Source organism: Camelus ferus, chromosome 4, assembly GCF_009834535.1.
Source record: "Camelus ferus isolate YT-003-E chromosome 4, BCGSAC_Cfer_1.0, whole genome shotgun sequence".
NCBI classification, from domain to species: Eukaryota; Metazoa; Chordata; class Mammalia; order Artiodactyla; family Camelidae; genus Camelus; species Camelus ferus.
In genome coordinates, this window is record NC_045699.1 from 36525542 (window position 1) to 36541731 (window position 16190).

General features: G+C 39.0%; 1 protein-coding gene and 1 long non-coding RNA gene across 7 annotated transcripts in view; one reads left to right on the forward strand and one right to left on the reverse strand.

The window, feature by feature from the left end:
* The window catches only part of GDA (guanine deaminase), a 91724-nt gene that overhangs the window by 35950 nt on the left and 39584 nt on the right, over nt 1-16190 (forward strand). For all 6 annotated transcript variants that reach the window (XR_004319255.1, XR_004319256.1, XM_032477828.1 and 3 more), the window contains exon 2: nt 8220-8308. Coding sequence is in view for 2 of the 6 variants with exons in the window: in XM_032477828.1 (XP_032333719.1) it covers nt 8220-8308 (89 nt within the window). In the remaining 4 variants the exon portion in view is untranslated. The remainder of the gene's footprint in view (nt 1-8219; nt 8309-16190) is intronic.
* LOC116663152 lies at nt 8389-10743 on the reverse strand. The gene is made up of 2 exons (XR_004319260.1): nt 10590-10743; nt 8389-9698 (listed from the first exon to the last, which is right to left on the reverse strand). It is a non-coding gene; the product is annotated as an uncharacterized LOC116663152 (long non-coding RNA).

Consider the following 16190-nt stretch of genomic DNA (forward strand, 5'->3'; position numbering starts at 1 on the left):
TTTTCTAGGCCCTTTCAGCAAATAGAGCTAGGAAGGATATACAAAGATGTAGACACAGACATACATACACACACACAGATACACACACACATTTTTCTTCTTGGTCATTTGGGTGTTCCACAGATTACCAATGTGAGCATTTCACATGCTATGGATTTTGATGTTTTTAAAAAATAACATTTATTGTGAGTAGAGCCAGTATGTGTACGTGTGTGTGCATACACTTGTGCTTCTTAGCTCTGTCTGCATACATTTGCACATACATGCACTTACGTATTTGTTAATTTATTGATCAGCCTAAATTAAAAACCATGAGTTGACACAAATACCTCCAAGTCAAATGTAACATGACAGAATTTGTTTTAGCCCTTCCCCTTTCCACTTTTGAAACTCCTTTCTGAGAAGCCTGGCTCTCATTATCCACATATAATTTACATACTTGCTTATTACCCTCTTATGTAATCAGTCTCCTGACCCTGGTGGCTGTCTCCTCAGCCACATCCCTGTCCACTTAACCTGCCTCCTTGACTCTATACTTCTCCAGTCCCACTTCTCTTGGCCCTATTAGCCTTCTCAGTCTTGACCCTCTTCTTAGCCCCAGTTGCCTCCACATTCCTGGCCTTCGCCTCAGCTGTATTAAGGGAATGGAAGGAAAAAGAAAGACACCCAGAAATATTTTATAAAGAAGGGAAAGGGGAGAGTTGTTTTATTTATTTCTTCATGAAAGATAGTTTTTAAAAAGTTTTTTTAAATGTATAGCATAGTGTTTAATAGCCCTTACCTCAAGGCCGACTGTGATTCAAATTCTAAATTTACCACCTACTAGCTGTGTAAATCTTGGGCAAGGTACTTAAAAATCTCTGTGCCTCAGTTTTCTCACCTGTAAAATGGGGCTAGTAATAATGCCTGCCTCAAAGTGTTCTTGTGAGGTTTAAGTGAGTTAATATGTGTAAAGTGTATAGATAGTGTCTTGCACACAGTAAGTACATTTTAGTATTTTTATTATTCTCAGACATCCTACCATTATGAAATATGTTGATTTATTTTTCTAATAAAAATTACTTTTATTTATCAAAAAGTATGTTTTCTACAGCAAAATGGGGCTTGTAAGGCAGCCAGAACTGGTACTTTTCCAAGAGTTTTTTGAATCAGGCCCTGAAGTTACTACAGGAAAAATCGTTAAAAGTTGTTGCCAATTGAAAACCAATTATAAATTAAGATAAAGCTTCTTAGAAATACTAGTGTAAACCACTGGGATGGTTTTCAAATTATACAATTTTAATTTGCATGCATTTTTTTAGGAATCTGCATCAGAGGTTGGCCATCTGTGGCCCACAGGTCAAATCCAGCCCATTGCCTGATTTTGGCAATGATATGGCCAGTGAATTAAGTGTGGTTTTCACATTTTAAAATAGTTTTAATAAGTAAGAATATTTTATGACAAGTGAAAATTACATAAAATGCAAATTTCTTTTTTTTTTAACAGTAAAATGCAAATTTCATTTTCTACAACTTAAGTTTTATTGGGGCATAGCCACACCTATTTGTGTATATCTTTTCCATAGCAGCTTTTGCTTTACAGTGATGAGGCTAAATAGTTATAACAGACAATATGGTCCACAAAGCCTAAAGTATTTATATTTAGCCCTTTATACAAAGTGTCCTGACTCTTGGTTTACACTATTAGAGAAGTAGTCAGAGAGGTCTGAAAGAATCTCAGGGAAGATGGGTCAAGTCCAACAGATACTCCTGCCTTGCCTGGTGACCTTGGACAAGTCGCATATCCTGGTCTGCTTCCTCAATTATGAAATGAGAATATTGGACCTGAAGGTCAAAGTCCTTCATGCTACCCTTTGGTGCCTTTGTAACATGAATTCACTTGACTCTACCTTTATAGGCTGACAGGTTTTTTTAAAAGGCAGTCTCACTTCATCTTTCTTTTCCATTAATCTGTTTGATGTGAATCTAGCTAATACGGCAATTTTCATCTCTGTCCAAAAGCTTCAGAAATCTTTGAGACCTCACATTTTTTTAATCTGATTTTATCTTTACCATTACCACACTTAAGAGTGGGTTTTGTGTAACAAGTTGCAATGTATATTACCTTATTTTGTTGGATGGCCAAGCTCTTTCACAGTGGCCCAAAGAGCACTTTTCTCTATTCCACAGCAACAAGCCTCTTGCCCAAATTTGCCATCTGGTGTTTGAAGCCTCTATCTTGTGGGGATTTTTTTCATTAGCTGACAGTCATTACTCATCTGCTTTTGGCTTTGGTATTTCCGACATTCTCATTATTGCTCATCCTAAATAGTCCCCATTTCAAATAAGAGAGTACTTGGAGTTGTTTGCTTAACATAAGGGATTCAATTTTCTCATCGGGAAAATAAGGGGGTTGCATGAGAAGGTTCTTGCCAGGTGGCACCATCTGTGATTTTATGAAACCTGGGTTTTAATGACTTATATATGTGCTTGACAGCCCACCTAGACTGTGCCTGTGAAGAGGAAGGCCATGGGCCATGGTAGGCACTCTTGATGGTGAATAGCCACATACACCCAGGAGACATCAGGATAAGAGAGCCATTGCCCCATACAGGAAATGCCAGTGATATTTTGTAACTTTGCCACCTACTTTCCAAAATATTTTTTAGGAATTTCCTAAAAATAAGTATCAAGGCCATGACCTACAAAACCCCTCACTACCTTCTGCAACTCATTTTTTTTTTATCACTCTGTTTTCTAGTCCTTGTACCGTATCCCACTGGCCTTCCTGGTGTTTCAAAACACACCAAACCTCTAATTTAAATTGAATTTAAGTATACTTATCAAGGTCCTTGTACTAGCCATTCCCTCTGCCTGGAGTGCTCTTCCAAGAATATACAAGTAGTTTACTCCCTCGCTTCATGCAAATCTCTGCTCAAACATCACCTCTTGGAGAGACCCCACGTTTTTTCTTAGCCTTACTTTATTTTTCATCATAGCACACACTAATATATGCAATATGTCTTATATTCATCTATCGATTTATTGTTCCTAGTCCCTGGAATAGTGCTTCTCACACAGGGTTCGCACAAGCACTAATTATTGAGTGAATACACGAGTAAGAGCAAGAAAAAAGCCTGTTAAGCTCTTGATTTGTGAATTAAAGTTCTTGCCAACGCAGGCTCTGGTGTTAAAATACAGGTCTGTCTATAATACAGCTTATAGTTTTTTGCCTCTTTGCCTCTGCTCTTGTCATTATTTACCCCTTCCATACCTTTCCCTCCAGCCCCGTTTACTTATCAAGTCCCACGTCCTACCCATCATTGTAGGAGTTCTGCTTTTTCTTTGAAACCTTCACTGACCACGCCCACTGAACCACTCTTTCTGAAGTGGTGAGGTCCATGGCACTGCCATTATGCCCTCCCCTATCTGATTCATATCTATATCTGTGTGTCCTAACTCCCCAGTAAGAGGCTCTATAATTAGATTATATTTATCTATTTCTATCTTTTTTATGTTACATTTTCATATACATTTTAAATGGAACTGACTTCGTTTTAGATAGAATAGAACATTTACTATTAACAATCTGGAATCCAAAAAGCTATAAAGACGAAAGCAAAAATTACTCCCAAGTTCTACTATAAAGAGATGATAACCACTGTCAACATTTAGACATGCCAACTCAACCCAGCCTAACTCAGCCCAACGCACACACACGTATCCCATATTCTTATAAAAATTTGATACCGTACATTTTATCCAGTAACCCGTATTTTAGAAAAATCTTAAGATTATGTCAAGGATAATTCAGTAAATATAAGTCTTCACTGATACCTTTCATTGCTGCAGTGTTTAGTTATATTTAACCAATTCCTTGTTTGATTGACTTTTGAGATTGTTTGCAACTTTTCACCATTAAACAAATTTGATGTACATTTTTGGCGTAAGTGGGTAGATGTTAAATCATGATGGTGGAGAGCTGACAACAGAAATACTCTTCACGTTTTTAAACTAATGTGCCCCCTAAAAGAATTCTGAAAAATTCTATATGCTTTTGCATTTTAAAAAGATATTTGTAGTTTCTATTAAATTAAAAAAATGTATGAAGCTTATAATCTCTGGCAAATTGTAAACACATGTGAGTTAAAATTAAGCTGTGCCATTACTTTTTAAAATGTGTCTTGGAATCAAAACATAGTGGTTTGATATATACCTTAATCTATTTTTAAAAAATCATGAACTAGCTCCTTATTAATGATTTGAAATGCTACATAGCCCCTTTTTCTCCTAGAATTACTAATTCTATTCTCCTTTCCTTACAGAATTTGTGCAAATACAATATAGTTTTACACTTGAAAGTTTATTGCTCAACCATTGCAATAAAACTTGTGTGCATAAATTTAAATATTTAAAATTTCGTAGGACCATAGAAAAATTTTAAATGTGTATTACACATTTTGAAAAGTAATTTGTTAGATGTAAAATAAAAAAGGCAATTTTTTTCTTCCAACTCGGTAGTAAATCTATGGATGAGTATTACTTTTTGGTAGAATTAAATAGGAGCAGCATTAATTTTTTCTTATTTTTCGTTTTTATAGATGTACATATTGAGAAACATACTCACATAAATCAAGTAGATGGGAATGGGTGGAGTTTTATTATAGCAATATCCCTCAATTCTTTGAACTCCTTTTGAGTTATTTCATGAAAATTATATATTAATCTATTACTAAAAAATATTTCTAATGATCAGTGGATAAGCAATTAGGTCTCCTGTCAGTTGTATTGACAGTGAAGACAGTGCTGGAAAAATGTCTTCAGGCGCCAGGCACAGACATTGGTTGGAGCCCCTTTAAGCTTGATGATCATGGATATTCTATTTACCATGTGATGTGTTTCCTGCAATGCTGCTTGGTTCCTCAGGTGCAGCCCAGAGAAGCAGGGCTGGGTTCAGTCCGTGTTGAAAGTTTACCACATGTATGTTAACCTAGAAGATGTAAGAAATAGGAAATAATAGCTGGTGAGTTTAAGCTGGACAAGGAAAATGGTGAAAAAAGACAGCTGATAGACTGGGGGAAAGTAGAGAGGAAGAAGTAAAGAGAGGGCTTTTGAAGGTGGATGGTTGACTGGAATAGCTGAAGTGGCAAACAGGAAAAAGGAAATAAATGGTGGTCAGTTGTGTGAGTCTGTGGTTTTAGAGGTAGAGCAGTTATGGGTCATGCACATGTCCAAGGTGTGGTCACGATGTGAAGTTCATAAACTTCACTTGTTCATCAACAGATCACTGAAGGTGAGTTCATGGAAGTAGGTGCTGTGATCTCAAGAGGGCTGTCCATGTTGTCGTGCCTAGGAATAAAGGCAGGACTTGGAGTGGGGAGGAGTATGGGGCAGGTATCAAGATTTGAACAATGAGGGAAAGGTTGGTAAAGGAGAACAACAAAGAGAGGGAAAGGATGCCTTGAAAGCTGAAAGGAGCAGGTCTTAAAAGGAGTTTTGTTATGTTTACAAGAAGCTGCAGGAAAAATGGTTTTCAAATGGCTGTGGTGCATATGGAACCTCATTGCCTGACACTAATGTATGAATACTTGCCATCTGAGAAGTGTAGAGAAGGCTGTGTCCTTGGGGATGGACAGTTCCCTCCTTCCCAGTTCCTCCCAGTTATCAGGAGGGGAAAACTCAGAGCAGATATTAAAGACATAGGGGGGTTTGCTGTTAGTAGATGGGCAGTAACAAGAGGTCACAGTGAAGTGGAGAGCTGCGGAAGCAGGCTGGGGACAAGGAGGTAGAGCTTTATGAAGATAATGGTGCAGGTCAAGTTCCCTGCTGTGTATTTGAGGAGCAGGTGATTTCTAGTTTTCATGTTGACTGAAGAAAACAGAAAAAAGGGTAGGTAGATGTATTCCAGCCATCTCTGAGGAGTAAGGGCCCTTGCCTAACTACTCAACATCAGCTATAAGTTCATTGAAGATATGTCTTGCTTGGTTGAAATAATTGAGGCTTACATGCTACAAACATGCTGAATTACTATTTTAATGTATTTTTGCTTTTTATTGCCAGTATATCACTGGGATTATTTTTGCATCTATATTTATCATTAATTAGTTCTTTAATAATTAAATAACAAAAGGCATTGGCTTGTAATTTTTATTCTCTGTATATCTGCATTTTTATATATGTGTGTTCTTTGTCAGCTTTTGGTATGAGAATTGTGGTAGCTTTGGAAATAGAGAGGTGTCCATTGTTTTCCATGCACTGGAGCTCTTAACAGGCATTGTCTGTTCTTTGTAAGCTGGAAAGAACTTTGCTGTAAAATTCTCTGAATATGCACTAATAAGGTCTAATAAGCACCTGGAATGTAGCTAATATGTGTGAGGAACTGAATTTAAATTTTCAATTTCTTATTTTTATTTTAAATTCAATTTCTCATTTAAAAATTGATACTCAGTGTTTTAGTATTTTGAGGATAACCAGGGTTTCTGAGCCCACTTTTTTTGGTAGAATATATAAAGTCTAAATATACAGATGAAGTATTTCTAGTGAAAATTTCTCAATCAGATTGAAATGTACTTTAAATGCAAAATACACCCTGGATTTTGAAGACTAAGTACCAACAAAAAATTAAAATGAATAACTTTTATATTGATTTCATGTTGACATGATAATCTTTTCTCATGGCCACTATCTTGTTAAATAAAATATGTTATTAAAATTTATTTTACTTGTACCTTTTTACACTTTTAATGTGGCTGTTAGGAATTTTAAAATTATAAATGTGGTTTGCATTTGTGACAGGCATTATATTTCTATTAGACAGCATGGTTCTGAACCATGACCTTTCCTGAAAGGTTAGTAAAACTTCCTCAGTTTCTTCTAGAGTTGCTGGTTCATGCAGTTTTTCTATCTCTCCAGGATAAATTTTGATTGTTCATATTTTCCTCAGAAGCATTTATTTCAAATGTACTTTCAAATATATGAGTGTAGTACTTTACCAATATTTCCTTCCTTTCCTTTCTTTTCTTTTGCCTTTAATGGTAAATCAGGGATATATTGATAAATTCTGTTCTTGTGATTTTTTTAAATTAATTTTTTATTCTGCTTTGACATTGACTGATTTAATATATTTTTAGAATCATCAAATTACTTGTCCATATTTGTAGGAATTAAATTTACTTTTCTTTTCTGATAGAAATCCCTACCTTTTTTTAAAAAAAAGGATATCATCAGTGAGTAGAGTCAGTATTTATTTTCTGTTCCACAATTTTTTCCACAGTATATTGCTTTGCTTCTAATTTGTTAGTACATTTTATATACCATTTTTCAATATTTTATGTTCCATTAAACATTTATTTTCACAATATTGCATTTAAAAATGAAACAGGCTATTTCCTGTATATGTCTTTCATTTTTCCTTGTCCTTTCTTGCTTTTCAATCCATTTTTATAGAGAAAGCAATCACACTTTATTTAAAAAAGAATCAACAATAGATATATCTGGCATTTAACATGTTCCAGGGATGTGTTAACTTCTTCATTGAAATAATCATATTTAGTCTTCACAGTAGCTCTGTGAAGTATATACTGATGTTAGCCCCAGTTTGCAGATGGGGAAACCAGAACAAGAGGGACTGGGACCCATCCAAGGTTTCCCGCCTGTTACAGGTTCACAAGCCCCATGTGAGAGATCATTCTGTTAGTGTCTCATGCACAATGCTAGAAAAATACAGCAGACCTCTTTATAGCAGATGTCTAGCTTCAGAACATCAACATAGTTCATGCTAAGATTCCAATGTCAGGCAATTACATGCAACTATATTCAGTGTTAATAAATGCCCCATGATATATGTGCTCTGTGCTCTGGACTTGGGTTTCCTATAATATCCTAACAAAAATCTTTCATTCATCTGCAGTGAGGCACACTTTCTATAAACAGCTGTTTCCCTTAATTATTTGGGGGGGGGTGGAGAAACAGATACCAGTTAGCCATTTTTAATATCCTGAATCTTCAAATTAGAATTTTGGAAGTGTTATATCTATGAATGGCAGAAAAGGGGAAATTTCATGCACTTTACTTCTTTGGGCAAGCAAAGGCGAATACTTGTCTTTTTGCCCATAAACTCTATCCCATTTGTTATCAAATACCTTTTAAAATTCAGCTATGGCATAATCTCTTTTAAGATTTAGTAACAATAAATGACTATGGTTCATTAATTTGTGATTCTTTTCTTTCTTTCTTTAAAGATAGTGTTTTTGGAAGAAGCATCCCAACAAGAAAAGCTGGCCAAAGAATGGTGCTTCAAGCCATGTGAAATAAGAGAACTGAACCACCAGTAAGTCAGAGCCAACTTCTTTCCTTGTGTTTGATGCCATTAACCAGTCTCAAATGACAAACTTGCCTTGAGAGACAGGCTTTTTTTTTTTTTTTTTTTTTTTTTGGAGGGTGAGGTGGGAAAGAGAAGGTAAATAGAGAACATAGAGCTGAAGGATGGAAACTTTGAGAACTACAGGCTGCCATCGTTCATTTTTCCTTCAGCAAATATTTATTGAGCTTATTATGTGCAAGACTAGGATTTGGAGGTGAAAATGATCTACAAAGTCTTGGCCCTTACAGGGTTGACAGCCCATGGGGAACAGGGGCATAAACAGGTGCACAGATTCGTAAGCATGACAGTGATGCCTTCTGTAAAGGAAATAAAGAGGGAGCATGATAGAAATAAACTAGTGGGAGGGAGGTGGGGAGGTCTGGGGAGGAATAACTCTAACAGAATGGTTAGGGAAGACCTATCTCCAAAACTGCATTTGAGCTTTGATTTTATGTTCCTACTTATTTAGTGGTTCTTAATATTTGTACCAAACGTGTTTCCTGTGATTGGCCTGGGTTATTTTTCTTTTGGAAATGGAATACTATTTTTTAAACTCAAAGATTTTACTTGGTTTCAAGCCAAGTGTGTTTCCAAAGTCAGTAAAAGTTCCAAAGTCAACTAAAATAATTTTCATCCTAAAAAACATTTTTATAACTCGGAAAGTAGCCTCAGAATAATGTCGTGAGAAGAACACTGAACTAGGAAATTAGACTGCCTGGTGTGCACCCTCACCTTACAGCTCTGCAGCTGTTGGGTGGAAAGCAAGCCGCTTCCCCTCTTGGAGCTCATCTCCTGGGCTGTTCACAAAAGGATTGTCCTAAGTAATGGTGGATGCCTCTTCCACTGCAGCAGATCTGTGACTTGGGCTCCCCCTTAGGATTGGAGGCAGAGGAGCTGGTCAGTCTAGAGAGACAGGGTGACTGGCCCTAAAGTTTTGTTGCACTTACATTTATCCTCACATCTCCTCCCTCCTTCCCTCTCCCTGCTGCCTCTCTGGGGGCTAGAAGCATGCAGGCAGTAGGCAGGCATATGAATCCACTGGGCATAGAGATCATCTCAGTCACTTCTGCTGTTACCACCTGCTTCCTTTGCTAGATTTTCATGTTTCATATATTCTGAGGAACAACTGACATTTATAAGTCGTCATCTTGTGTGCCTCTGCTGTGAGGGATTAGAAGAAGGCTTGGGAGTGGATGAGACAGAGGTTGGGAGGGGGTGAGAGGAGGCTGGAGTGGCTGGGGAATGGTGAGAAGGGTGAACACATCTGGGAGTCTTCATATCTTTTGTCCCTCTTTATGAGGCTGCTTTTGGAGTTAAATCCATCAAACAAATGCAGATTCCAGAGGACCTGTAAGCACTGCACACAGAAAAGTGATGAAGTAAGAAAAAATTTAAACTTCAGTGGAACACTGAAATCTTTGAAGAAAAATCATACATAAAATACAAAGTGATTCTTATATCAAACACATAACATAGGTACTGTTGAATTTCTTCAAGTCGGGATTAAAATACATGATGTCTCTGACAGTCTGTTTAATAGAGTCAGTGTATCTACAGGTCTGTCTCAGCACGATGTGGATTTTGTTTTTAATGAAAATTACAACTGCAGCATTCTGAGCAGTACTTTGATAGGAGTGGATCAGACTGTGACCACGGACTGGAGAGAGGTTGAGAAGGCCAGAATTAAAGTGGTAGGGAGGGTGAAAAACTCAGTATTCAAGATAAATAATAGTTTAATGCAGTATTTTTAAAAATCAAAATTAATGAAAAAACCCCACAATGAACAAAATACCAAAATTTTTAATAAGGACAAGATACTGTTTGTTTCACACCCTTGCATTTTTGTGCGGCGAAACCATGGTTTTCAAAGAGCCCTGGGTTCTCAGGTCCATGGGACCATCGCATCCCCAGCAGGGTATGTTGATGAGGGTGGACAAGAGTGTGTGAGCAGATTGAGTAACTCAGGCTTCATAAGGACAGTCACGTGTTTTGATTGTAGGGCTTTTATGAACATTTTCCACCTGGCTAAAAGACAGGTGGATGTTCTGATAAGTGTACACAGGGGCCCATATTGTTCTTTTTCCTCAGGTTCTGATACAGCCTAGCTAGCACCACAGGTTTGGAACCGAAAGTTGATGGTTTTTATCTGGGGGAAGCTGAGATTTTTTCTAAAGGATTTAGGATAGTGATTAAGTAAAGTGAAAACAGGAAAGTGGAAAAGCAGAGGGAGAAAGGAGAGCTTTTTCACCTTCTCCTGCTTCAGCCTCCAAGCCCCTCCACTTTGCCTGCAGCTTGACTTTTGATGGTGACAGTGTAGCTGTAAATGATGTGTTGAGTGGAAAACTTGAGTTCTAAGCCTGGCTGGTCCATGAATGAGCTTGCCATTTCCAAGCTTCCTTTTGTTCTCTCTGTAAAATGAGTAGCTGGACTCAGTTACCTCTAATCTCATGTGCAGCTCTGATAATCCACATGCCTGCATGTTATCTGTAATAATCCTGGACTATATAACTTTGATTATGTGACTATTTCTGTTAATAAGCATTTCATAATACTTTCTGTTCCCTAAATGGGATTGCTGGGTTTTCTGGGTGAAAGTTAGACTTCAAATGCAATAAAGCTTTGCTCCCAGTTGCCTCTGAAGACTTTGTACCTTCGTTATCTCCTCTACTTTTTTCATCTCTGCTACCTTTAGGACGTGCTCGGGTTTCTCCTACATGGAAAACAAAAAGGGATTTTCACTATTCCCCAGTGTCACCATTTTAACTTTCACTACCAAATAGTTTTTGCTCAGTCCTTTCTCCAACACCTGTCTTTCATGTTCATGGCTCTCTCCTCAGCACCTAGGACAGCAACTAAAACATACTGGAGGCTTGGTTAGTGCTTAGATAATGAAGGACTGAACCCTTGTGAAATCAAGGGTCTCCACAACCACTGTATGGAAAGGAGAGCTCTCACAGTCTTTGGCTTTTGTGGTTTTTGACACTAGTCACTGTCCTGTACCCCTTCCTTTCATTGCTGTCCCTCATACCTCTCTATCCTCCTGAAAATGACTAGATTGAGCATGACCTCTTCTTCCTCAGCCTTACTCTTTAAGGGGAGGGTCCTGCTCAAGGTTTAGGGCTTTTTTGGCAGGGGGTAGTAATTAGGTTTATTATTTATTTTTAGAGGAGGTACTGGGGATTGAACCCAGGACCTCATGCATGCCAAGCACGCACTCTACCACTTGAGCTATCCCTTACCCACTCAAGGTTTAGTTTTGTTCTTTCTTCAGAAGTTTCGGGCACCACCAACTTCTCAGGTTACCTATAGAGGAGAGACTCTCAGATCTGATTCTCATCTTTAACTCTTTGTCCTCTCACCACATGTTTTCAATTGCTTTTTGGAGACTTGGAAGCCATATTTTCACTGTAGGCTTAGTATGACATTGCCCCTCCCTCAAAATGGACTTTCCTTCTAAATTCTCTGTACTCCATGTCATGTGTTCAGCCGCACATGCTCAAAACTTACTGTTTCCTCTCCTTTGCTACCCTGAGCTAATAAAAGATCAAGTACTTTCTCTCGTATTTATCCTTTTCCTTTGTGTTTCCATCACCATAATCTTTAGTCAGAAATGCTCTCATGCTTGAGAGATTGGAAGAGTGCCCCACACGTGCCTGCCACCACCAGATTCTTCTTCCTAAACCCAAAGTTCAATATTCTGTTCTGCCAATTTAAAAATTAAAAAACCCAGGATAAAATGTCTCATGACTGCCTCCCCCCTGCCCCGGCTATAGACTAACAAGTACATGTTACTTCACTAAATTGAGTATTCAAGACCCTTTCTAAAAAAAACTATTTTGTAGTTGACTTTTAGGAAACATTTTAATTTGGTAAAGTACAGATCTTAGTTATATAATTTGATGAATTCTGACAAATATATATCTATTTGTCAAACACACCAAGTCAAGATATAAAACATTCTACTTCATCATCCATGTCATTTTTCCTGTTAGTTTTATCTCTTTTGTTCAGGAATCAAGAATTTTTAAAAATGTTAATTACCAACTTTCCTTGTTTTTCATAATCTTTCTGTGATTGTTACAAGCCTCATATAAAACCAACCGCATTAACATGAGGCAAAAAAAAAAAAAAAGATATAAAACATTCCCATCATCTTAGAAAGTTCCCTTGTGCTGCCTCCAGTCACTCTTTAGCCCCTTCATCTGATTTCTATCAGAGACTACTTTTGCCTGTTTCTGAACATCATATAAATGTAATCACTTAATATGTACCCTTTTGTGTTGGCTTCTTCCACTCAACATATTTTTGAGATTCACCCATATTGTTGTGTATGTTAGTAGTTCAGTCTTTTTCATTGCCAGACAGAATTCCATTGTATCGATACACCACGGTTTATCTATTTTCCTGTAGTATTTGGATTGTTTCTAATTTGAGGCTAGTATGAATAAATCCTCTATAAATAATCTTATACAATCCTTTTTGTAAACATGTGTTTGATTTCACTTGGGTGAATTACTAGGAATGAAGTTGCTCCTTCTGTCTCTCTGTCTGGGTCTCTGTCTCTCTCTTACATGTGCACGCACACACACACACAGATGTCCTCACTCACCTCTAATCTCGACTAGATTATAATCACTTTGAGGACAAGCATAGGTCGTTTCTCTTTGGACTTGAGGCTTAGCACAGTTTCTTTAACATAGTAGATAGTTGAGAAATATTACTTGATTGAATAACTTAACTACATGAAGAAATCACACTGCTATTTCATTTTATGGTGGTGGAGACAGTAAAAGCCCCAAGGACTGAAGTGTCCTGGAGAGGTCAGTGACGAACAGGAGAGGCATCTGTATCTCTGCTCCCTGTCTGCATGCCCCCCATGCTGTGGGTCCGCTTACTGATACCTTCCTGACGTACTCGTAGGCTGTTACTGCTCTGCGTTTCCAGAGTGAATGAAAAGTTCTGTCATACAGAGGGTAGTGACCTCGAGTACAGAGGCTGCTGCCTGGGTTTGAATTTAGGCTCCAGAGCTGAAGTTGAATGATTACTTTTTTCAAGATATTTAAATTTCCCGAGCTTCAGTTTACTCTTACGTAGACGGGGATTACAATGCTACTTGACAAGTCTGTTAGGACCATTACATTATCATTATTATTATCACTAATATTTTTGGTGTTAGGCAGTGTTTTTACAAATGCTAATCCTCACGATAGCCCTATGGTAAAACTACTCTCTCCATTTTATGTAAGGGGAAACTGAGTCACAGAAAAGTTAAATAATATGTGGCCTATCCCACTGCTGGTTTATGGTGGGGCCTAAATTAAAAATCAGGCAGTCTCAGTCAAGAATGTATATACTTAGCCCCTGTAATAGACTGCCTTCCCCAAATAAAATGAGGCACATAGAACGCTGTGCCCAGTGCCCAGTATGTGTCCGTGTTCAGTAAAGGTTACTTGCTTCACCATCATCATCATCATCACCACCATTCCTAGGTCTCTTTTTTTTTTAAAAGCATTTATAGATAGCTGTGGCTTTGTCTTCCATTTAGGAGGTACACATTTGAATTCGTATAGTATAAGGGATTCTTTGTTACGTCAGATTTTAAGTTCAAATTCCTACGTATATAGAAATGTAACTAATGTTTACTTGGGGTGATGGTGGTGGCACAGACTGTCCTTTAACAAATGTCTGTTTGGATGTGATTAGACACCAGTAAGCTGGATTTTTCTTTTTTAGAAAAGCTTTAAGTGTTCGTTAGCATTTGGCTGCCTCTCAGTTCTGTGGGTAGTGCCTCTGCGAAAACTCTTAAAAACATTGGGGAGACTGGGAGGGGCTGGGGTCCCACATGAGATCCCTGGAGTGGCAGGCCTGGACAGCACCTCCCCACCTTTGCAGGAAGCCCCTACCGCCTCCTGGCCGGACGTTTCAGGGTTGATTTTTGTTCCTTTCAACACCCACGTCCACCCTTCTTGCACAAACACACCAATGACCAGACTTTTGAGATGTCCTTTTTACAGTTTTCACACCTTCTCTGAATGCTTCAATTTTTCCTGCCCCACACCCTCCAGCTCATAAGCATTCCGTGTCTCCTGGAATTCAGACTGCGGAAAATTCCATGTGCTTTTCAAAGGACACTGAAGCTGCTTCATTGGTGCGTGCAACGCTGCCAAAAACAACACAACATATATTCTGTGTCTGAAGCCCATGCTGAACACCCAGGAACAGGTCTGCCCCTGGGCTGTTCCTACAGACAGAACCAAGGAGCAGACGCAGGCGCCTGACCCCTGGGCTCATGCTCATTTTTCAGGCAAAGTGACTCAAAACCATCTGTCCTAAAAGCAGCATAGCCCTCATCAGCCACCTGCCTGTGTTTCTGAAAATGCAGACCGGATGTGGAAACATTTGGCCCCTCCCGGCTCTAGGGCTCTTTGGAGTTACTGGCACTGTGTGCAGGAGGCATCACGGAGCCCCCACATAATCTAGTAAGGAGCCGTCTCCCCTGTAACCAACAGCACCAAGATGCCAGGCCCAGGCCGTCCTGTTTACAACAGTGGGTCCCTGGTGGCCCACGCCAGGCTTGACCCCAGCCGACCTGTTTATAACCCTGCACCTCCCAGCAGTCACACAGACAACTCCCGCAATGAGAGAGGCAACGGCTAGGCCCTGAGGTCTTAGCTGCATAGAGCCTGTTTCTTTACAAGTGGGCAAAAAAGACCCGAGCCCCAGGGTGTCTGGGGTCCCACATGCCTGACCCCATGCCTTTGATTCTCTGCGTGTGCTCAGCTGCCGGCCAGGACCTGGAGGACGAGAGGGGCTGTGCCATCTCCCTCTGGCGTGGTCCATGCAGGGAGGGTGCAACACTCCCCAAGACTGAGGTCACTGCTGGCCCATCTTGGGGTCAGGGCCCAGGCTTCAGCCAGAGGGTGTGGCATGGGTGGGGCCGTGGCCTTAGCCAGGGAAGCCGTTTATGGAGATTTACGAGCCTAAGTGCCTTTAGCACCGAAGCCACTCCCTTTGCCTGTAAAAGGCCAATGACCACAGACAGACCTCTAAGGTGTTACTTCACTTAGTTTAAGTCAGACAGAGAAAAACAAATACTGTATGTTTCCACTTACATGTGGAATCTAAAAAATAATACAAATGAACAAGCATAACAAAACAAACAGACTCAAAGATCAAGAGAACAAACTCGTGGTGACCAGTCGGGGGAGGGGCAAGTCAGGGATATGTGATTAAGAGGTAAGAACTATTATGTATAAAATAGATAAGGTACAAGGATATATTGTACAGCATGGAGAATATAGCCAATAGTTTATAATCACTATAAATGGAGTAAAGTGGAGTACAGTCTATAAAAATTATGAATCACTATGTGGTACACCTGAAACATAGAATATTGTAAATTAACTACATTTCAATAAAAAAGAAGAATCGAAAATTTTAAACATGTTTCCAGGACTTGTGTTATAAGGATTCATAGAAAGAGCAAAATTAATTGGTGGAGAAACAGGAGTATTCAGAAGCATCTGGAGAATGGCTGTCGAAACACTGTGACTGGATCTTCTCAGATTGCCTGTCCCTAACCAGCCTCAGTTTGCTCTTGCTGCTTCTGTTTCAGAACTCAGCTCCTACATCACATAGAAAAGGACTAGAATTTTTGCATCCAACCAAGGTCAAGATGACCATTGGGACTAAAATGGTGGCCACTCTGTTTAGTGACTTGTGTGTAATTCCTCATCATGGCTCTAGAAGTTTTGACCTCCTCTCACATCTTTGCTCGCTGTCCTACTAAACCCCAGTTGTGAGGACAAAATCTTGATTAAATTGTCTTCACTCCTTGCTTGTGCAGTGA